At 39.8% G+C, this 23,559-nt stretch overlaps 2 protein-coding genes across 21 annotated transcripts in view; both read right to left on the bottom strand.

Moving 5' to 3' along the window:
* LOC105441171 (mucin-19-like) overlaps positions 1 to 23,559 on the bottom strand; it is an 83,725-nt gene that overhangs the window by 32,312 nt on the left and 27,854 nt on the right. For 15 of the 20 annotated variants that reach the window (XM_030990241.1, XM_030990250.1, XM_030990239.1 and 12 more), the window contains 21 exons: positions 23,191 to 23,295; positions 22,351 to 22,791; positions 21,777 to 21,989; positions 20,956 to 21,396; positions 20,386 to 20,598; positions 11,742 to 12,182; positions 11,171 to 11,383; positions 10,104 to 10,127; positions 9,388 to 9,492; positions 8,548 to 8,988; positions 7,979 to 8,191; positions 7,159 to 7,599; positions 6,589 to 6,801; positions 5,522 to 5,545; positions 4,805 to 4,909; positions 3,968 to 4,408; positions 3,398 to 3,610; positions 2,576 to 3,016; positions 2,005 to 2,217; positions 968 to 991; positions 253 to 357 (listed from right to left, as the gene is read on the bottom strand). In XM_030990241.1, the coding sequence (XP_030846101.1) occupies positions 253 to 357; positions 968 to 991; positions 2,005 to 2,217; positions 2,576 to 3,016; positions 3,398 to 3,610; positions 3,968 to 4,408; positions 4,805 to 4,909; positions 5,522 to 5,545; positions 6,589 to 6,801; positions 7,159 to 7,599; positions 7,979 to 8,191; positions 8,548 to 8,988; positions 9,388 to 9,492; positions 10,104 to 10,127; positions 11,171 to 11,383; positions 11,742 to 12,182; positions 20,386 to 20,598; positions 20,956 to 21,396; positions 21,777 to 21,989; positions 22,351 to 22,791; positions 23,191 to 23,295 (5,070 nt within the window). The remainder of the gene's footprint in view (positions 1 to 252; positions 358 to 967; positions 992 to 2,004; positions 2,218 to 2,575; positions 3,017 to 3,397; positions 3,611 to 3,967; positions 4,409 to 4,804; positions 4,910 to 5,521; positions 5,546 to 6,588; positions 6,802 to 7,158; positions 7,600 to 7,978; positions 8,192 to 8,547; positions 8,989 to 9,387; positions 9,493 to 10,103; positions 10,128 to 11,170; positions 11,384 to 11,741; positions 12,183 to 20,385; positions 20,599 to 20,955; positions 21,397 to 21,776; positions 21,990 to 22,350; positions 22,792 to 23,190; positions 23,296 to 23,559) is intronic. The other 5 variants (XM_030990248.1, XM_030990246.1, XM_030990244.1 and 2 more) reach the window with 5 other exon arrangements.
* On the bottom strand, positions 12,850 to 16,000 carry LOC115926019 (bypass of stop codon protein 1-like). Its single transcript, XM_030990254.1, has 4 exons — positions 15,753 to 16,000; positions 14,687 to 14,710; positions 13,971 to 14,075; positions 12,850 to 13,571 (listed from the first exon to the last, which is right to left on the bottom strand). The coding sequence occupies exons 1-4, from the start codon at positions 15,874 to 15,876 to the stop codon at positions 13,000 to 13,002; spliced, it is 825 nt and encodes a 274-aa protein (XP_030846114.1). The 5' UTR covers positions 15,877 to 16,000; the 3' UTR covers positions 12,850 to 12,999.

Consider the following 23,559-nt stretch of genomic DNA (forward strand, 5'->3'; position numbering starts at 1 on the left):
GCAGAACAAAATTCCAAGAATTTACAGAACCCTTGATTTGAATAGGATGGAGATGGAGGTTTTAAAAATGAATACCTGTCGCTGACTTGGACAGAAATCCAGTATTGGAGCACTTTGTACCTACGTTGTAAATAGAGATCAGGACCTTTCCTAGTATGAAGTTGATGAGGTGCAAAGTCACCTGACTTTGATTTCCTAAAAGATTGATATATAAGACACAAAGGAAGTGTACACAAAATTAAAAAATCCTACCTGGCGTTGTTTGGCCAGAAGTAGTTGTTGACAGAGTGGTAGTCTCACTGCTTAATGTGGTGGGCGTAGTCAAACCTGATGTTCGCGTCCTCTCTGTGGTAGTTTCTATGACATGAGGGCAGCAAGAGAAATGCCAGTTGAAGTTGTATTTCAACACATACTTATGAATGAATTAGATTATGCAACGTCCGATCGTTCTAACATCGAATTTGTATACATGCCACCAACCTAAAATGATGTTGGAAACCTTGATCCTTTTGCAGAAACGTCAATATTAAGGGTATTATGAGGCTATTTCGTAATTCGTGCCATTGCATCAGGTCATTTCCGGAGGACGAAATATTCTGCTCAAATGTAAAATTGTAACTATGTACACATAATTCCGTCCCAATGCTCTGTGGGAGAAAAAGAGAAATAACGCTTTTTTTTTGAATGGCCGTTATCTTTCAAGTTAGTGATTAATTTTCAAAGCTCATTGTAGTGTTATGAACAGAATTCTGGTTACACATTTGCTTGTACAAATTTTGACCGAATTTAAGAGACTGTTGTATGATCAGTGGAGCTAAAATCGCCTGTCGAAGTAATACACGTTTGTTTTAAGTTCCTGTATAAAAGTACAATATCCAGTCTACAGTTAATCCAGCTAATAGAGTTCCTATCAGATCCAAATCAATTTGAATTAAGAAAATATTACAAAAGAAACTTTTGTACATACCGGTATCGCCCTTTTGAGTTGGTTCTGTTGAATGAGGAAGGAGGGTAATGGTTATTCGTTAAGGTGATTCATCAATTTGAAAGGATGTTCAACAAAAATGAGGGATTGTTCATAACTAATAGAAGTTTGGCACTACTTTCACTACTGAGGGTTCTGATGCTAAAACCTCAAGACTTTCTCGATTTGCCAGACACGTGTTCTTTTTGAGGAAAAACACCTGTAGTATAAGTGCTATATATTATTGTTATTATGAATATTATAATTAGTATTGCATTGAAGCCCTTAGCCATGCCTTTTATCGTTCAACGAGTGTAAGGTATGCATATCCTCCATCTTCTTCTTTCAAACTCCCATTCTTTTTAATTGCTTATATGAGACTTATCTCGGTCCATTCATATCTTCTGTTCAAATTTCCCATGCATATGCTTTAGCATATCATCGTGGTTACTGAGTTCTTTCTTTTCTACTAAATTATTTCTGCATGATCGTTCAGGCGCAATTTTGTCCGTTTGAGCCCTGTTATCTCGCCTTTATATCTGCCTGCCAACACTACAGACTTGTAACAAATTGCTCTAGATATTCCAGGAGTTACTTTTCCAACTGTGATGGATAATCTGCCCTTCAAGATACCATTTCCATACTCCAAATTCAAAAGCGTAATTGAGCCTTGCAAAATGTATTGAAGTTCGTGAAATAGTAACCTCGGAATACGAACAATCGCTTTAACTTTCTCATATCAATTCCTTTATTTCTAAATTTGTCACAATATTCTTTTTTCTTCAAACACTGCAAAGCCTTAATCTAGTTTTAGGCACGAATAACCATGGCGGATATAAATAGTGGCATCTAAAGTTCTGAAAATGGTTATCTTTGTGAGGCCGCAGCTTGATCATACGTTGCGAAACCCATAACCCCTTTTTTTAAGTAGATACTTCAAGATTATACCCTTTCAAGCCCAATATATGGGTGTGATCCCTTTGAACTTGTCTTACACTAGTAATTTGAAGTGCTTATTTCGATTTGGAAAAGATAAATACCTGGAGTTGTTGTTGTCATTGTGGTAGTTGTTTCAGTAGTGGTGACTTCAGGTGTCGTTGTCGTGACGGTGGTTGTCTCTTCGACAGCTGTGGTACTTCCTGTTGTCATGACTGTAGTCGCCATTTCTGTCGTGGTAGTGGTAGCCGGTGTTGTAGTGGTTGCTGGTTCGGTAGTGGTAGCAACACTCGTGGTCACCACAGTAGTTATGGTCTCTGTATGTCAACACACATTTGGAAGAACAAGCAGTAATGATTTATTGTGCATATACCAGAAAATGAAATGCTTCGATACGTGTCTTGTGTTCAAAAGAATCCATATTTCAACTGAGGTAATGCTCATTCTGATGCGATTTTTGTACATCTAGAAAGTAAACAGGATAATTGTATCGACTTTCATTCTCATTTTTCCCTTCTAATGAGTTACATACATTGTTTACATGTTATACATGGCAAGAATCACAGGAGCTTGCTTTGCCTGGTACAAAACTCGACGGAATATGCGGGAAATGATACTGCGCATGTGGCCTATTTACGTACGGAAACCAATTATTATTAAGTAACTTATATTCACCTTTCTTGATGCATCCATCAAATCGGACGACAACGTCTACTGAAGAAGCGTCTTGAGGGAGAATGTCGGGCACGGAAAAGACCAAAGCATCCACGGGTTCTTCTCCGAGTGCCCCAAGTCTAAAGATTCCGGTGGTTGGGCCACTTGAATTAATTTCAACAATGTCTTGAGCTGTTGTTCCGTTTGAAAAAGTGACGCCTTCGAGACGAATCATCGTGGGCGGACTTCCTGTTGTTGGATCGACAAAACTCAGGATGACGGCTGTCACTCTTGTCAGGACCTTGTATCCAGCATCACTACTTCCGAATCGAACGGTGATTGACGATGTCCCACTGGAAAGTGTGACAGTTTGATCTGGAGTAACGTCAGTCATGTCGGATGTCTGAAGGGTGATCACCGGATCCGGCTGACTATCATCATTCAGGTTTTCCGTGCAGTCACCTAAAACGATATCAAAATTCACATAAACGAAATGAAACACACAATAATTAGGCAGAGTAGGGCGCTGTAAAGTATCTGCATTTTCTCGCTTTTTCGTTTGCAGAATACAACATATGCTATATTGTATTCAACAAGCAGAACAGGGCACAACAAGCAGGAATAGTGAAGCATGTTATAAACAGCTCCATCTGAATTTCTGAAAACTGTTATCTCTGTGTGGCCAAGGCTACATCAAACATTGCTAAACCGTACGCTTCTTTCTGCATTTAGGTACTTCAATGATAATACCATTTCAAGCCAAGTAGAAAAGGTGAAATATCTTTGGAAATGTTTTACTCTGGGAATATAAAGTGATTATTTTGAGGTGAAAAGGATGAGTACCTGGAGTTGTTGTTGCCATTGTTGTAGTTGCTTCAGTAGTGGTGACTTCAGGTGTCGTTGTCATGACCATGGTTGTCTCTTCGACAGTTGTGGTACTTCCTGTTGTCATAGCTGCAGTTGTCTTTTCTGTTGTTGTAGTGGTAGCCGGAGTTGTAGTGGTTGCTGGTGTGGTAGTGGTAGCAACACTCGTAGTCACCACAGTAGTTATGGTCTCTGTATGTCAACACACATTTGGAAGAACAAGCAGTAATGATCTATTGTGCATATACCAGAAAATGAAATGCTTCGATACGTGTCTTGTGTTCAAAAGAATGCATATTTCAACCGAGGTAATGCTCATTCTGATGCCATTTTTGTACATCTAGAAAGTAAACAGGATAATAGTATCGACTTTCATTATCATTTTCCCTTCTAATGAGTTACATACATTGTTAACATGTTATACATGGCAAGAATCACAAGTGCTTGCTTTGCCTGGTACAAGACTCGACGGAATGTACGGGAAATGATACTGCCCATGTGGCCTAATTACGTATGGAAGCCAATTATTATGAAGTAAGTTATATTCACCTGTCTTGATGCATCCATCAAATCGGACGACAACGTCTACTGAAGAAGCGTCTTGAGGGAGAATGTCGGGCACGGAAAAGACCAAAGCATCCACGGGTTCTTCTCCGAGTGCCCCAAGTCTAAAGATTCCGGTGGTTGGGCCACTGGAATTAATTTCACCAATGTCTTCAGCTGTCGTTCCGTTTGAAAAAGTGACGCCTTCGAGACGAATCATCATGGGCGCAATTTCTGTTGTTGGATCGACAAAACTCAGGATGACGGCTGTCACTCTGGTCAGGACCTTGTATCCGGCATCACTACTTCCGAATCGAACGCTGATTGACGATGTCCCACTGGAAAGTGTGACAGTTTGATCTGGAGTAACGTCAGTCATGTCGGATGTCTGGAGGCTGATCACTGGATCCGGCTGACTATCATCATTCAGGTTTTCCGCGCAGTCACCTGACACGACATCAAATGTCACACAAAAGAAAAGAGACACACAGCAATTAGGCACAGTGGGGCGCTGTAAAGATTCTGCATTGTCCCGCATTTCCCTTTGCAGAATAAAACATGTGCTATTTTGTAATTAATAAGCAAAACAGAGCAGAACAAAATTCCAAGAATTTACAGAACCCTTGATTTGAATAGGATGGAGATGGAGGTTTTAAAAATGAATACCTGTCGCTCACTTGGACAGAAATCCGGTATTGGAGCACTTTGTACCTACGTTGTAAATAGAGATCAGGACATTTCTTTGTATGAAGTTGATGAGTTGCAAAGTCACCTGACTTTGATTTCCTAAAAGATTGATATATAAGACACAAAGGAAGTGTACACAAAATTCAAAAATCCTACCTGGCGTTGTTTGGCCAGAAGTAGTTGTAGACAGGGTGGTAGTCTCACTGCTTGATGTGGTGGGCGTGGTCAAACCTGATGTTCGCGTCTTCTGTGTGGTAGTTTCTATGACATGAAGGCAGCAAGATAAATGCCAGTTGAAGTTGTATTTCAACACATACTTATGAATGAATTAGATTATGCAACGTCCGATCGTTCTAACATCGAATTTGTATACATGCCACCAACCTAAAATGATGTTGGAAACCTTGATATTTTTGCAGAAACGTCAATATTAAGGGTATTATGAGGCTATTTCGTAATTCGTGCCATTGCATCAGGTCATTTCCGGAGGACGAAATATTCTGCTCAAATGTAAAATTGTAACTATGTACACATAATTCCGTCCCAATGCTCTATGGGAGAAAAAGAGAAATAACGCTTTTTTTTTTTGAATGGCAGTTATCTTTCAAGTTAGTGATTAATTTTCAAAGCTCATTGTAGTATTATGAACAGAATTCTGGTTACACATTTGCTTGTACAAATTTTGACCGAATTTAAGATACTGTTGTATGATCAGTGGAACTAAAATCGCCTGTCGAAGTGATATACGTTTGTTTTAAGCTCCTGTATAAAAGTACAATATCCAGTCTACAGTTAATCCAGCTAATAGAGTTCCTATCAGATCCAAATCAATTTGAATTTAGAAAACATTACAGAAGAAACTTTTGTACATACCGGTGTCGCCTATTTCAGTTGGTTCTGTTGAATGAGGAAGGAGGGTAATGGTTATTTGTTAAGGTGATTCATCAATTTGAAATGATGTTCAACAAAAATGAGGGATTGTTCATAACTAATGGAAGTTTGGCACTACTTTCACTACTGAGGGTTCTGATGCTAGATCCTCAAGACTTTCTCGATTTGCCAGACACGTGTTCTTTTTGAGGAAAAACACCTGTAGTATGAATACTTGAATACTATATATTATTGTAATTATTAATATTATAATTAGTATTGCATTGAAGCCCTCAGCCATGCCTTTTATCATTCAACGCGTGTATGGTATGCATATCCCCCATCTTCTTCTTTCAAACTCCCATTATTTTTAAGTGCTAATATATGAGACTTATCTCGGTCCATTCATATTTTCTGTTCTGTTCAATTATCCCATGCATATTTTTTAGGATATCATCGTGGTTACTGAGTTCTTTCTTTGCTACTAAATTATTCCTGCATGAACGTTGAGGCGCCATTTTGTCCGTTTGAGCCCTGTTTTCTTGCCTTTATATCTGCCTGCCTACCTCCACTATGCTAGATACTACAGGCTTGTAACAAATTGCTCTAGATATTCCAGGAGTTGCTTTTCCAACTGTGATGGATAACCTGCCCTTTAAGATACTATTTCCACACTCTAAATTCAAAAGCGTAATTGAGCCTTGCAAAATGTATTGAAGTTCGTGAAATATATACCTGGAATACGAACAATCGCTGTAACTTTCTCATATCAATTCCTTTATTTCTAAATTTGTCACAATATATTTTTTTCATCAAACACTGCAAGGCCTTAACCTAATTTGAGGCACGAATAACCATGACGGATATAAATAGTGGAATCTAAAGTTCTGAAAATGGTTATCTTTGTGAGGCCGCAGCTTGATTATACGTTGCAAAACCTATGCACCGTGTTTTTGAAGTAGATACTTCAAGATTATACCCTTTCTAGCCAAATATATGGGTGTGATCACATGTACATGTTTTACACTAGTAATTTGAATTGCTTATTTGGAGTTGATAAAGATAAATACTTGGGGTTGTTGTTGTCATTGTTGTAGTTGTTTCAGTAGTGGTGACTTCAGGTGTTGTTGTCGTGACGGTGGTTGTCTCTTCGACAGCTGTGGTACTTCCTGTTGTCATGACTGTAGTCGCCATTTCTGTCGTGGTAGTGGTAGCCGGTGTTGTAGTGGTTGCTGGTGTGGTAGTGGTAGCAACACTCGTGGTCACCACAGTAGTTATGGTCTCTGTATGTCAACACACATTTGGAAGAACAAGCAGTAATGATCTGTTGTGCATATACCAGAAAATGAAATGCTTCGATCTGTGTCTTGTGTTCAAAAGAATGCATATTTCAACTGAGGTAATGCTAATTCTGATGCGATTTTTGAACATTTAGAAAGTAAACAGGATAACAGTATCGACTTTCATTCTCATTTCCCCTTCTAATGAGTTACATACATTGTTAACATGTTATACATGGCAAGAATCACAAGTGCTTGCTTTGCCTGGTACAAGACTCGACAGAATGTACGGGAAATGATACTGCCCATGTGGCCTAATTACGTACGGAAGCCAATCATTATGAAGTAAGTCATATTCACCTGTCTTGATGCATCCATCAAATCGGACGACAACGTCTACTGAAGAAGCGTTTTGAGGCAGAATGTCGGGCACGGAAAAGACCAAAGCATCCACGGGTTCTTCTCCGAGTGCCCCAAGTCTAAACATTCCGGTGGTTGGGCCACTTGAATTAATTTCACCAATGTCTTCAGCTGTCGTTCCGTTTGAAAAAGTGACGCCTTCGAGACGAATCATCATGGGCGGACTTTCTGTTGTTGGATCGACAAGACTCAGGATGACGGCTGTCACTCTGGTCAGGACCTTGTATCCGGTATCACTACTTCCGAATCGAACGGTGATTGACGATGTCCCACTGGAAAGTGTGACAGTTTGATCTGGAGTAACGTCAGTCATGTCGGATGTCTGGAGGGTGATCACCGGATCCGGCTGACTATCATCATTCAGGTTTTTCGCGCAGTCACCTAAAACAATATCAAAATTCACATAAACGAAATGAAACACACAATAATTAGGCACAGTAGGGCGCTGTATAATATGTGCATTTTCTCGCTTTTTCGTTTGCAGAATACAACATGTGTATATTGTATTCAACAAGCAGAACAGGGCACAACAAGCACGATTAATGAAGCATGTTATAAACAGCTCCATCTGAATTTCTGAAAACTGTTATCTCTGTGTGGCCAAGGCTACATCAAACATTGCTAAACCGTACGCTTCTTTCTGCATTTAGGTACTTTAATGATAATACCATTTCAAGCCAAGTAGAAAAGGTGAAATATCTTTGGAAATGTTTTACTCTGGGAATATGAGTGATTATTTTGAGTTGAAAAGGATGAGTACCTGGAGTTGTTGTTGCCATTGTTGTAGTTGCTTCAGTGGTGGTGACTTCAGGTGTCGTTGTCATGACCATGGTTGTCTCTTCGACAGTTGTGGTACTTCCTGTTGTCATAGCTGTAGTTGTCTTTTCTGTTGTTGTAGTGGTAGCCGGAATTGTAGTGGTTGCTGGTGTGGTAGTGGTAGCAACACTCGTAGTCACCACAGTAGTTATGGTCTCTGTATGCAACACACATTTGAAAGAACAAGCAGTAATGATCTATTGTGCATATACCAGAAAATGAAATGCTTCGATACGTGTCTTGTGTTCAAAAGAATGCATATTTCAACCGAGGTAATGCTCATTCTGATGCAATTTTTGTACATCTAGAAAGTAAACAGGATAATAGTATCGACTTTCATTCTCATTTTCCCTTCTAATGAGTTACATACATTGTTAACATGTTATACATGGCAAGAATCACAAGTGCTTGCTTTGCCTGGTACAAGACTCGACGGAATGTACGGGAAATGATACTGCCCATGTGGCCTAATTACGTACGGAAGCCAATCATTATGAAGTAAGTCATATTCACCTGTTTTGATGCATCCATCAAATCGGACGACAACGTCTACTGAAGAAGCGTTTTGAGGCAGAATGTCGGGCACGGAAAAGACCAAAGCATCCACGGGTTCTTCTCCGAGTGCCCCAAGTCTAAACATTCCGGTGGTTGGGCCACTTGAATTAATTTCACCAATGTCTTCAGCTGTCGTTCCGTTTGAAAAAGTGACGCCTTCGAGACGAATCATCATGGGCGGACTTTCTGTTGTTGGATCGACTAAACTCAGGATGACGGCTGTCACTCTGGTCAGGACCTTGTATCCGGTATCACTACTTCCGAATCGAACGGTGATTGACGATGTCCCACTTGAAAGTGTGACAGTTTGATCTGGAGTAACGTCAGTCATGTCGGATGTCTGGAGGGTGATCACTGGATCCGGCTGACTATCATCATTCAGGTTTTCCGCGCAGTCACCTGATATGACATCAAATGTCACACAAAAGAAAAGAGACACGCAGCAATTAGGCACAGTGGGGCGCTGTAAAGATTCTGCATTGTCCCGCATTTCCCTTTGCAGAATACAACATGTGCTATTTTGTAATTAATAAGCAAAACAGAGCAGAACAAAATTCCAAGAATTTACAGAACCCTAGATTTGAATAGGATGTAGATGGAGGTTTTAAAAATGAATACCTGTCGCTCACTTGGACAGAAATTCAGTATTGGAGCACTTTGTACCTACGTTGTAAATAGAGATCAGAACATTTCTTTGTATGAAGTTGATGAGGTGCAAAGTCACCTGTCTTTGATTTCCTAAAAGATTGATATATAAGACACAAAGGAAGTGTACACAAAATTTAAAAAAAATCCTACCTGGCGTTGTTTGGCCAGAAGTAGTTGTAGACAGGGTGGTAGTCTCACTGCTTGATGTGGTGGGCGTGGTCAAACCTGATGTTCGGGTCCTCTGTGTGGTAGTTTCTATGACATGAGGGCAGCAAGATAAATGCCAGTTGAAGTTGTATTTCAACACATACTTATGAATGAATTAGATTATGCAACGTCCGATCGTTCTAACATCGAATTTGTATACATGCCACCAACCTAAAATGATGTTGGAAACCTTGATCCTTTTGCAGAAACGTCAATATTAAGGGTATTATGAGGCTATTTCGTAATTCGTGCCATTGCATCAGGTCATTTCCGGAGGACGAAATATTCTGCTCAAATGTAAAATTGTAACTATGTACACATAATTCCGTCCCTATGCTCTATGGGAGAAAAAGAGAAATAACGCCTTTTTTTTTGAATGGCAGTTATCTTTCAAGTTAGTGATTATCTTTCAAAGCTCATTGTAGTATTATGAACAGAATTCTGGTTACACATTTGCTTGTACAAATTTTGACCGAATTTAAGAGACTGTTGTATGATCAGTGGAACTAAAATCGCCTGTCGAAGTGATATACGTTTGTTTTAAGCTCCTGTATAAAAGTACAATATCCAGTCTACAGTTAATCCAGCTAATAGAGTTCCTATCAGATCCAAATCAATTTGAATTTAGAAAATATTACAGAAGAAACTTTTGTACATACCGGTGTCGCCTATTTCAGTTGGTTCTGTTGAATGAGGAAGGAGGGTAATGGTTATTTGTTAAGGTGATTCATCAATTTGAAATGATGTTCAACAAAAATGAGGGATTGTTCATAACTAATGGAAGTTTGGCACTACTTTCACTACTGAGGGTTCTGATGCTAGATCCTCAAGACTTTCTCGATTTGCCAGACACGTGTTCTTTTTGAGGAAAAACACCTGTAGTATGAATACTTGAATACTATATATTATTGTAATTATTAATATTATAATTAGTATTGCATTGAAGCCCTCAGCCATGCCTTTTATCATTCAACGCGTGTATGGTATGCATATCCTCCATCTTCTTCTTTCAAACTCCCATTCTTTTTAAGTGCTTATATATGAGACTTATCTCGGTCCATTCATATTTTCTGTTCTGTTCAATTATCCCATGCATATTCTTTAGCATATCATCGTGGTTACTGAGTTCTTTCTTTGCTACTAAATTATTCCTGCATGAACGTTGAGGCGCCATTTTGTCCGTTTGAGCCCTGTTTTCTTGCCTTTATATCTGCCTGCCTACCTCCACTATGCTAGATACTACAGGCTTGTAACAAATTGCTCTAGATATTCCAGGAGTTGCTTTTCCAACTGTGATGGATAACCTGCCCTTTAAGATACCATTTCCACACTCTAAATTCAAAAGCGTAATTGAGCCTTGCAAAATGTATTGAAGTTCGTGAAATATATACCTGGAATACGAACAATCGCTGTAACTTTCTCATATCAATTCCTTTATTTCTAAATTTGTCACAATATATTTTTTTCATCAAACACTGCAAGGCCTTAACCTAATTTGAGGCACGAATAACCATGACGGATATAAATAGTGGAATCTAAAGTTCTGAAAATGGTTATCTTTGTGAGGCCGCAGCTTGATTATACGTTGCAAAACCTATGCACCGTGTTTTTGAAGTAGATACTTCAAGATTATACCCTTTCTAGCCAAATATATGGGTGTGATCACATGTACATGTTTTACACTAGTAATTTGAATTGCTTATTTGGAGTTGATAAAGATAAATACTTGGGGTTGTTGTTGTCATTGTTGTAGTTGTTTCAGTAGTGGTGACTTCAGGTGTTGTTGTCGTGACGGTGGTTGTCTCTTCGACAGCTGTGGTACTTCCTGTTGTCATGACTGTAGTCGCCATTTCTGTCGTGGTAGTGGTAGCCGGTGTTGTAGTGGTTGCTGGTGTGGTAGTGGTAGCAACACTCGTGGTCACCACAGTAGTTATGGTCTCTGTATGTCAACACACATTTGGAAGAACAAGCAGTAATGATCTGTTGTGCATATACCAGAAAATGAAATGCTTCGATCTGTGTCTTGTGTTCAAAAGAATGCATATTTCAACTGAGGTAATGCTCATTCTGATGCGATTTTTGAACATTTAGAAAGTAAACAGGATAACAGTATCGACTTTCATTCTCATTTTTCCCTTCTAATGAGTTACATACATTGTTAACATGTTATACATGGCAAGAATCACAAGTGCTTGCTTTGCCTGGTACAAGACTCGACAGAATGTACGGGAAATGATACTGCCCATGTGGCCTAATTACGTACGGAAGCCAATCATTATGAAGTAAGTCATATTCACCTGTCTTGATGCATCCATCAAATCGGACGACAACGTCTACTGAAGAAGCGTTTTGAGGCAGAATGTCGGGCACGGAAAAGACCAAAGCATCCACGGGTTCTTCTCCGAGTGCCCCAAGTCTAAACATTCCGGTGGTTGGGCCACTTGAATTAATTTCACCAATGTCTTCAGCTGTCGTTCCGTTTGAAAAAGTGACGCCTTCGAGACGAATCATCATGGGCGGACTTTCTGTTGTTGGATCGACAAGACTCAGGATGACGGCTGTCACTCTGGTCAGGACCTTGTATCCGGTATCACTACTTCCGAATCGAACGGTGATTGACGATGTCCCACTGGAAAGTGTGACAGTTTGATCTGGAGTAACGTCAGTCATGTCGGATGTCTGGAGGGTGATCACCGGATCCGGCTGACTATCATCATTCAGGTTTTTCGCGCAGTCACCTAAAACAATATCAAAATTCACATAAACGAAATGAAACACACAATAATTAGGCACAGTAGGGCGCTGTATAATATGTGCATTTTCTCGCTTTTTCGTTTGCAGAATACAACATGTGTATATTGTATTCAACAAGCAGAACAGGGCACAACAAGCACGATTAATGAAGCATGTTATAAACAGCTCCATCTGAATTTCTGAAAACTGTTATCTCTGTGTGGCCAAGGCTACATCAAACATTGCTAAACCGTACGCTTCTTTCTGCATTTAGGTACTTTAATGATAATACCATTTCAAGCCAAGTAGAAAAGGTGAAATATCTTTGGAAATGTTTTACTCTGGGAATATGAGTGATTATTTTGAGTTGAAAAGGATGAGTACCTGGAGTTGTTGTTGCCATTGTTGTAGTTGCTTCAGTGGTGGTGACTTCAGGTGTCGTTGTCATGACCATGGTTGTCTCTTCGACAGTTGTGGTACTTCCTGTTGTCATAGCTGTAGTTGTCTTTTCTGTTGTTGTAGTGGTAGCCGGAATTGTAGTGGTTGCTGGTGTGGTAGTGGTAGCAACACTCGTAGTCACCACAGTAGTTATGGTCTCTGTATGCAACACACATTTGAAAGAACAAGCAGTAATGATCTATTGTGCATATACCAGAAAATGAAATGCTTCGATACGTGTCTTGTGTTCAAAAGAATGCATATTTCAACCGAGGTAATGCTCATTCTGATGCAATTTTTGTACATCTAGAAAGTAAACAGGATAATAGTATCGACTTTCATTCTCATTTTCCCTTCTAATGAGTTACATACATTGTTAACATGTTATACATGGCAAGAATCACAAGTGCTTGCTTTGCCTGGTACAAGACTCGACGGAATGTACGGGAAATGATACTGCCCATGTGGCCTAATTACGTACGGAAGCCAATCATTATGAAGTAAGTCATATTCACCTGTTTTGATGCATCCATCAAATCGGACGACAACGTCTACTGAAGAAGCGTTTTGAGGCAGAATGTCGGGCACGGAAAAGACCAAAGCATCCACGGGTTCTTCTCCGAGTGCCCCAAGTCTAAACATTCCGGTGGTTGGGCCACTTGAATTAATTTCACCAATGTCTTCAGCTGTCGTTCCGTTTGAAAAAGTGACGCCTTCGAGACGAATCATCATGGGCGGACTTTCTGTTGTTGGATCGACTAAACTCAGGATGACGGCTGTCACTCTGGTCAGGACCTTGTATCCGGTATCACTACTTCCGAATCGAACGGTGATTGACGATGTCCCACTTGAAAGTGTGACAGTTTGATCTGGAGTAACGTCAGTCATGTCGGATGTCTGGAGGGTGATCACTGGATCCGGCTGACTATCATCATTCAGGTTTTCCGCGCAGTCACCTGATATGACATCAAATGTCACACAAAAGAAAAGAGACACGCAGCAATTAGGCACAGTGGGGCGCTGTAAAGATTCTGCATTGTCCCGCATTTCCCTTTGCAGAATACAACATGTGCTATTTTGTAATTAATAAGCAAAACAGAGCAGAACAAAATTCCAAGAATTTACAGAACCCTAGATTTGAATAGGATGTAGATGGAGGTTTTAAAAATGAATACCTGTCGCTCACTTGGACAGAAATTCAGTATTGGAGCACTTTGTACCTACGTTGTAAATAGAGATCAGAACATTTCTTTGTATGAAGTTGATGAGGTGCAAAGTCACCTGTCTTTGATTTCCTAAAAGATTGATATATAAGACACAAAGGAAGTGTACACAAAATTTAAAAAAAATCCTACCTGGCGTTGTTTGGCCAGAAGTAGTTGTAGACAGGGTGGTAGTCTCACTGCTTGATGTGGTGGGCGTGGTCAAACCTGATGTTCGGGTCCTCTGTGTGGTAGTTTCTATGACATGAGGGCAGCAAGATAAATGCCAGTTGAAGTTGTATTTCAACACATACTTATGAATGAATTAGATTATGCAACGTCCGATCGTTCTAACATCGAATTTGTATACATGCCACCAACCTAAAATGATGTTGGAAACCTTGATCCTTTTGCAGAAACGTCAATATTAAGGGTATTATGAGGCTATTTCGTAATTCGTGCCATTGCATCAGGTCATTTCCGGAGGACGAAATATTCTGCTCAAATGTAAAATTGTAACTATGTACACATAATTCCGTCCCTATGCTCTATGGGAGAAAAAGAGAAATAACGCCTTTTTTTTTGAATGGCAGTTATCTTTCAAGTTAGTGATTATCTTTCAAAGCTCATTGTAGTATTATGAACAGAATTCTGGTTACACATTTGCTTGTACAAATTTTGACCGAATTTAAGAGACTGTTGTATGATCAGTGGAACTAAAATCGCCTGTCGAAGTGATATACGTTTGTTTTAAGCTCCTGTATAAAAGTACAATATCCAGTCTACAGTTAATCCAGCTAATAGAGTTCCTATCAGATCCAAATCAATTTGAATTTAGAAAATATTACAGAAGAAACTTTTGTACATACCGGTGTCGCCTATTTCAGTTGGTTCTGTTGAATGAGGAAGGAGGGTAATGGTTATTTGTTAAGGTGATTCATCAATTTGAAATGATGTTCAACAAAAATGAGGGATTGTTCATAACTAATGGAAGTTTGGCACTACTTTCACTACTGAGGGTTCTGATGCTAGATCCTCAAGACTTTCTCGATTTGCCAGACACGTGTTCTTTTTGAGGAAAAACACCTGTAGTATGAATACTTGAATACTATATATTATTGTAATTATTAATATTATAATTAGTATTGCATTGAAGCCCTCAGCCATGCCTTTTATCATTCAACGCGTGTATGGTATGCATATCCTCCATCTTCTTCTTTCAAACTCCCATTCTTTTTAAGTGCTTATATATGAGACTTATCTCGGTCCATTCATATTTTCTGTTCTGTTCAATTATCCCATGCATATTCTTTAGCATATCATCGTGGTTACTGAGTTCTTTCTTTGCTACTAAATTATTCCTGCATGAACGTTGAGGCGCCATTTTGTCCGTTTGAGCCCTGTTTTCTTGCCTTTATATCTGCCTGCCTACCTCCACTATGCTAGATACTACAGGCTTGTAACAAATTGCTCTAGATATTCCAGGAGTTGCTTTTCCAACTGTGATGGATAACCTGCCCTTTAAGATACCATTTCCACACTCTAAATTCAAAAGCGTAATTGAGCCTTGCAAAATGTATTGAAGTTCGTGAAATATATACCTGGAATACGAACAATCGCTGTAACTTTCTCATATCAATTCCTTTATTTCTAAATTTGTCACAATATATTTTTTTCATCAAACACTGCAAGGCCTTAACCTAATTTGAGGCACGAATAACCATGACGGATATAAATAGTGGAATCTAAAGTTCTGAAAATGGTTATCTTTGTGAGGCCGCAGCTTGATTATACGTTGCAAAACCTATGCACCGTGTTTTTGAAGTAGATACTTCAAGATTATACCCTTTCCAGCCAAATATATGGGTGTGATCACATGTACATGTTTTACACTAGTAATTTGAGTTGCTTATTTGGAGTTGATAAGATAAATACTTGGGGTTGTTGTTGTCATTGTTGTAGTTGTTTCAGTAGTGGTGACTTCAGGTGTTGTTGTCGTGACGGTGGTTGTCTCTTCGACAGTTGTGGTACTTCCTGTTGTCATGACTGTAGTCGCCATTTCTGTCGTGGTAGTGGTAGCCGGTGTTGTAGTGGTTGCTGGTGTGGTAGTGGTAGCAACACTCGTGGTCACCACAGTAGTTATGGTCTCTGTATGTCAACACACATTTGGAAGAACAAGCAGTAATGATCTGCTTGTGCATATACCAGAAAATGAAATGCTTCGATTTCTGTGTCTTGTGTTCAAAAGAATGCATATTTCAACCAAGTAGAGGTAATGCTTTGGAATTCTGATGCCTGGATTTTTGATTGTTGTACATGGTGGTGAGAAAGTAAACAGGATAAGCCGGAGTATCGACTTTCATTCTCATTTTCAAGCCTATTGTGCTTCTAATGAGTTACATACATTGTTTCTGATGCATGTTATACATGGCAAGAATCACAAGTGCTTGCTTTGCCTGGTACAAGACTCGACGGAATGTACGGGAAATGATACTGCCCATGTGGCCTAATTACGTACGGAAGCCAATCATTATGAAGTAAGTCATATTCACCTGTTTTGATGCATCCATCAAATCGGACGACAACGTCTACTGAAGAAGCGTTTTGAGGCAGAATGTCGGGCACGGAAAAGACCAAAGCATCCACGGGTTCTTCTCCGAGTGCCCCAAGTCTAAACATTCCGGTGGTTGGGCCACTTGAATTAATTTCACCAATGTCTTCAGCTGTCGTTCCGTTTGAAAAAGTGACGCCTTCGAGACGAATCATCATGGGCGGACTTTCTGTTGTTGGATCGACTAAACTCAGGATGACGGCTGTCACTCTGGTCAGGACCTTGTATCCGGTATCACTACTTCCGAATCGAACGGTGATTGACGATGTCCCACTTGAAAGTGTGACAGTTTGATCTGGAGTAACGTCAGTCATGTCGGATGTCTGGAGGGTGATCACTGGATCCGGCTGACTATCATCATTCAGGTTTTCCGCGCAGTCACCTGATATGACATCAAATGTCACACAAAAGAAAAGAGACACGCAGCAATTAGGCACAGTGGGGCGCTGTAAAGATTCTGCATTGTCCCGCATTTCCCTTTGCAGAATACAACATGTGCTATTTTGTAATTAATAAGCAAAACAGAGCAGAACAAAATTCCAAGAATTTACAGAACCCTAGATTTGAATAGGATGTAGATGGAGGTTTTAAAAATGAATACCTGTCGCTCACTTGGACAGAAATTCAGTATTGGAGCACTTTGTACCTACGTTGTAAATAGAGATCAGAACATTTCTTTGTATGAAGTTGATGAGGTGCAAAGTCACCTGTCTTTGATTTCCTAAAAGATTGATATATAAGACACAAAGGAAGTGTACACAAAATTAAAAAAAAATCCTACCTGGCGTTGTTTGGCCAGAAGTAGTTGTAGACAGGGTGGTAGTCTCACTGCTTGATGTGGTGGGCGTGGTCAAACCTGATGTTCGGGTCCTCTGTGTGGTAGTTTCTATGACATGAGGGCAGCAAGATAAATGCCAGTTGAAGTTGTATTTCAACACATACTTATGAATGAATTAGATTATGCAACGTCCGATCGTTCTAACATCGAATTTGTATACATGCCACCAACCTAAAATGATGTTGGAAACCTTGATCCTTTTGCAGAAACGTCAATATTAAGGGTATTATGAGGCTATTTCGTAATTCGTGCCATTGCATCAGGTCATTTCCGGAGGACGAAATATTCTGCTCAAATGTAAAATTGTAACTATGTACACATAATTCCGTCCCTATGCTCTATGGGAGAAAAAGAGAAATAACGCCTTTTTTTTTGAATGGCAGTTATCTTTCAAGTTAGTGATTATCTTTCAAAGCTCATTGTAGTATTATGAACAGAATTCTGGTTACACATTTGCTTGTACAAATTTTGACCGAATTTAAGAGACTGTTGTATGATCAGTGGAACTAAAATCGCCTGTCGAAGTGATATACGTTTGTTTTAAGCTCCTGTATAAAAGTACAATATCCAGTCTACAGTTAATCCAGCTAATAGAGTTCCTATCAGATCCAAATCAATTTGAATTTAGAAAATATTACAGAAGAAACTTTTGTACATACCGGTGTCGCCTATTTCAGTTGGTTCTGTTGAATGAGGAAGGAGGGTAATGGTTATTTGTTAAGGTGATTCATCAATTTGAAATGATGTTCAACAAAAATGAGGGATTGTTCATAACTAATGGAAGTTTGGCACTACTTTCACTACTGAGGGTTCTGATGCTAGATCCTCAAGACTTTCTCGATTTGCCAGACACGTGTTCTTTTTGAGGAAAAACACCTGTAGTATGAATACTTGAATACTATATATTATTGTAATTATTAATATTATAATTAGTATTGCATTGAAGCCCTCAGCCATGCCTTTTATCATTCAACGCGTGTATGGTATGCATATCCTCCATCTTCTTCTTTCAAACTCCCATTCTTTTTAAGTGCTTATATATGAGACTTATCTCGGTCCATTCATATTTTCTGTTCTGTTCAATTATCCCATGCATATTCTTTAGCATATCATCGTGGTTACTGAGTTCTTTCTTTGCTACTAAATTATTCCTGCATGAACGTTGAGGCGCCATTTTGTCCGTTTGAGCCCTGTTTTCTTGCCTTTATATCTGCCTGCCTACCTCCACTATGCTAGATACTACAGGCTTGTAACAAATTGCTCTAGATATTCCAGGAGTTGCTTTTCCAACTGTGATGGATAACCTGCCCTTTAAGATACCATTTCCACACTCTAAATTCAAAAGCGTAATTGAGCCTTGCAAAATGTATTGAAGTTCGTGAAATATATACCTGGAATACGAACAATCGCTGTAACTTTCTCATATCAATTCCTTTATTTCTAAATTTGTCACAATATATTTTTTTCATCAAACACTGCAAGGCCTTAACCTAATTTGAGGCACGAATAACCATGACGGATATAAATAGTGGAATCTAAAGTTCTGAAAATGGTTATCTTTGTGAGGCCGCAGCTTGATTATACGTTGCAAAACCTATGCACCGTGTTTTTGAAGTAGATACTTCAAGATTATACCCTTTCTAGCCAAATATATGGGTGTGATCACATGTACATGTTTTACACTAGTAATTTGAATTGCTTATTTGGAGTTGATAAAGATAAATACTTGGGGTTGTTGTTGTCATTGTTGTAGTTGTTTCAGTAGTGGTGACTTCAGGTGTTGTTGTCGTGACGGTGGTTGTCTCTTCGACAGCTGTGGTACTTCCTGTTGTCATGACTGTAGTCGCCATTTCTGTCGTGGTAGTGGTAGCCGGTGTTGTAGTGGTTGCTGGTGTGGTAGTGGTAGCAACACTCGTGGTCACCACAGTAGTTATGGTCTCTGTATGTCAACACACATTTGGAAGAACAAGCAGTAATGATCTGTTGTGCATATACCAGAAAATGAAATGCTTCGATCTGTGTCTTGTGTTCAAAAGAATGCATATTTCAACTGAGGTAATGCTCATTCTGATGCGATTTTTGAACATTTAGAAAGTAAACAGGATAACAGTATCGACTTTCATTCTCATTTTCCCCTTCTAATGAGTTACATACATTGTTTACATGTTATACATGGCAAGAATCACAAGAGCCTGCTTTGCCTGGTACAAGACCCGACGGAGTATGCGGGAAATGATACTTCCCATGTGGCCTAATTACGTTTGGAAGCCAATTATTATGAAGTAGGTTATATTCACCTGTCTTGATGCATCCATCAAATCGGACGACAACGTCTACTGAAGAAGCGTTTTGAGGCAAAATGTCGGGCACGGAAAAGACCAAAGCATCCACGGGTTCTTCTCCGAGTGCCCCAAGTCTAAACATTCCGGTGGTTGGGCCACTTGAATTAATTTCACCAATGTCTTCAGCTGTCGTTCCGTTTGAAAAAGTGACGCCTTCGAGACGAATCATCATGGGCGGACTTTCTGTTGTTGGATCGACAAGACTCAGGATGACGGCTGTCACTCTGGTCAGGACCTTGTATCCGGTATCACTACTTCCGAATCGAACGGTGATTGACGATGTCCCACTGGAAAGTGTGACAGTTTGATCTGGAGTAACGTCAGTCATGTCGGATGTCTGGAGGGTGATCACCGGATCCGGCTGACTATCATCATTCAGGTTTTCCGCGCAGTCACCTAAAACGATATCAAAATTCACATAAACGAAATGAAACACACAATAATTAGGCACAGTAGGGCGCTGTATAATATGTGCATTTTCTCGCTTTTTCGTTTACAGAATACAACATGTGCTATATTGTATTCAACAAGCAGAACAGGGCACAACAAGCACGATTAATGAAGCATGTTATAAACAGCTCCATCTGAATTTCTGAAAACTGTTATCTCTGTGTGGCCAAGGCTACATCAAACATTGCTAAACCGTACGCTTCTTTCTGCATTTAGGTACTTTAATGATAATACCATTTCAAGCCAAGTAGAAAAGGTGAAATATCTTTGGAAATGTTTTACTCTGGGAATATAAAGTGATTATTTTGAGTTGAAAAGGATGGGTACCTGGAGTTGTTGTTGCCATTGTTGTAGTTGCTTCAGTGGTGGTGACTTCAGGTGTTGTTGTCATGACCATGGTTGTCTCTTCGACAGTTGTGGTACTTCCTGTTGTTATAGCTGTAGTTGTCTTTTCTGTTGTTGTAGTGGTAGCCGGAGTTGTAGTGGTTGCTGGTGTGGTAGTGGTAGCAATACTCGTAGTCACCACAGTAGTTATGGTCTCTGTATGTCAACACACATTTGGAAGAACAAGCAGTAATGATCTATTGTGCATATACCAGAAAATGAAGTGCTTCGATACGTGTCTTGTGTTCAAAAGAATGCATATTTCAACCGAGGTAATGCTCATTCTGATGCAATTTTTGTACATCTAGAAAGTAAACAGGATAATAGTATCGACTTTCATTCTCATTTTCCCTTCTAATGAGTTACATACATTGTTAACATGTTATACATGGCAAGAATCACAAGTGCTTGCTTTGCCTGGTACAAGACTCGACGGAATGTACGGGAAATGATACTTTCCATGTGGCCTAATTACGTTCGGAAGGCAATTATTATGAAGTAGGTTATATTCACCTGTCTTGATGCATCCATCAAATCGGACGACAACGTCTACTGAAGAAGCGTTTTGAGGCAAAATGTCGGGCACGGAAAAGACCAAAGCATCCACGGGTTCTTCTCCGAGTGCCCCAAGTCTAAACATTCCGGTGGTTGGGCCACTTGAATTAATTTCACCAATGTCTTCAGCTGTCGTTCCGTTTGAAAAAGTGACGCCTTCGAGACGAATCATCATGGGCGGACTTTCTGTTGTTGGATCGACAAGACTCAGGATGACGGCTGTCACTCTGGTCAGGACCTTGTATCCGGTATCACTACTTCCGAATCGAACGGTGATTGACGATGTCCCACTGGAAAGTGTGACAGTTTGATCTGGAGTAACGTCAGTCATGTCGGATGTCTGGAGGGTGATCACCGGATCCGGCTGACTATCATCATTCAGGTTTTCCGCGCAGTCACCTAAAACGATATCAAAATTCACATAAACGAAATGAAACACACAATAATTAGGCACAGTAGGGCGCTGTATAATATGTGCATTTTCTCGCTTTTTCGTTTGCAGAATACAACATGTGTATATTGTATTCAACAAGCAGAACAGGGCACAACAAGCACGATTAATGAAGCATGTTATAAACAGCTCCATCTGAATTTCTGAAAACTGTTATCTCTGTGTGGCCAAGGCTACATCAAACATTGCTAAACCGTACGCTTCTTTCTGCATTTAGGTACTTTAATGATAATACCATTTCAAGCCAAGTAGAAAAGGTGAAATATCTTTGGAAATGTTTTACTCTGGGAATATAAAGTGATTATTTTGAGTTGAAAAGGATGGGTACCTGGAGTTGTTGTTGCCATTGTTGTAGTTGCTTCAGTGGTGGTGACTTCAGGTGTCGTTGTCATGACCATGGTTGTCTCTTCGACAGTTGTGGTACTTCCTGTTGTCATAGCTGTAGTTGTCTTTTCTGTTGTTGTAGTGGTAGCCGGAGTTGTAGTGGTTGCTGGTGTGGTAGTGGTAGCAACACTCGTAGTCACCACAGTAGTTATGGTCTCTGTATGTCAACACACATTTGGAAGAACAAGCAGTAATGATCTATTGTGCATATAATACCAGAAAATGAAATGCTTCGATACGTGTCTTGTGTTCAAAAGAATGCATATTTTAACTGAGGTAATGCTCATTCTGATGCGATTTTTGTACATCTAGAAAGTAAACAGGATAATAGTATCGACTTTCATTCTCATTTTTTCCTTCTAATGAGTTACATACATTTTTTACATGTTATACATGGCAAGAATCACAAGAGCCTGCTTTGCCTGGTACAAGACCCGACGGAGTATGCGGGAAATGATACTTCCCATGTGGCCTAATTACGTTTGGAAGCCAATTATTATGAAGTAGGTTATATTCACCTGTCTTGATGCATCCATCAAATCGGACGACAACGTCTACTGAAGAAGCGTTTTGAGGCAAAATGTCGGGCACGGAAAAGACCAAAGCATCCACGGGTTCTTCTCCGAGTGCCCCAAGTCTAAACATTCCGGTGGTTGGGCCACTTGAATTAATTTCACCAATGTCTTCAGCTGTCGTTCCGTTTGAAAAAGTGACGCCTTCGAGACGAATCATCATGGGCGGACTTTCTGTTGTTGGATCGACAAAACTCAGGATGACGGCTGTCACTCTGGTCAGGACCTTGTATCCGGTATCACTACTTCCGAATCGAACGGTGATTGACGATGTCCCACTGGAAAGTGTGACAGTTTGATCTGGAGTAACGTCAGTCATGTCGGATGTCTGGAGGGTGATCACTGGATCCGGCTGACTATCATCATTCAGGTTTTCCGCGCAGTCACCTGATATGACATCAAATGTCACACAAAAGAAAAGAGACACGCAGCAATTAGGCACAGTGGGGCGCTGTAAAGATTCTGCATTGTCCCGCATTTCCCTTTGCAGAATACAACATGTGCTATTTTGTAATTAATAAGCAAAACAGAGCAGAACAAAATTCCAAGAATTTACAGAACCCTAGATTTGAATAGGATGTAGATGGAGGTTTTAAAAATGAATACCTGTCGCTCACTTGGACAGAAATTCAGTATTGGAGCACTTTGTACCTACGTTGTAAATAGAGATCAGAACATTTCTTTGTATGAAGTTGATGAGGTGCAAAGTCACCTGTCTTTGATTTCCTAAAAGATTGATATATAAGACACAAAGGAAGTGTACACAAAATTTAAAAAAAATCCTACCTGGCGTTGTTTGGCCAGAAGTAGTTGTAGACAGGGTGGTAGTCTCACTGCTTGATGTGGTGGGCGTGGTCAAACCTGATGTTCGGGTCCTCTGTGTGGTAGTTTCTATGACATGAGGGCAGCAAGATAAATGCCAGTTGAAGTTGTATTTCAACACATACTTATGAATGAATTAGATTATGCAACGTCCGATCGTTCTAACATCGAATTTGTATACATGCCACCAACCTAAAATGATGTTGGAAACCTTGATCCTTTTGCAGAAACGTCAATATTAAGGGTATTATGAGGCTATTTCGTAATTCGTGCCATTGCATCAGGTCATTTCCGGAGGACGAAATATTCTGCTCAAATGTAAAATTGTAACTA

This window comes from Strongylocentrotus purpuratus, unplaced genomic scaffold (genome assembly GCF_000002235.5).
Source record: "Strongylocentrotus purpuratus isolate Spur 01 unplaced genomic scaffold, Spur_5.0 spur5_scaffold_19, whole genome shotgun sequence".
Classification (NCBI taxonomy): Eukaryota; Metazoa; Echinodermata; class Echinoidea; order Camarodonta; family Strongylocentrotidae; genus Strongylocentrotus; species Strongylocentrotus purpuratus.

Excerpts from the sequence above, each read along its gene's own strand:
- LOC115926019 (XM_030990254.1), bottom strand. The coding sequence starts at position 15,876 with ATGGCGACTACAGTCATGACAACAGGAAGTACCACAACTGTCGAAGAG. Across the intron at positions 14,711-15,752 it reads AATGACAACAACAACCCCAA|AACCAACTGAAATAGGCGAC; the intron begins GTATTTATCTTA and ends CTCATTCAACAG. Across the intron at positions 14,076-14,686 it reads AACTGAAATAGGCGACACCG|AAACTACCACACAGAGGACC; the intron begins GTATGTACAAAA and ends CTCATGTCATAG.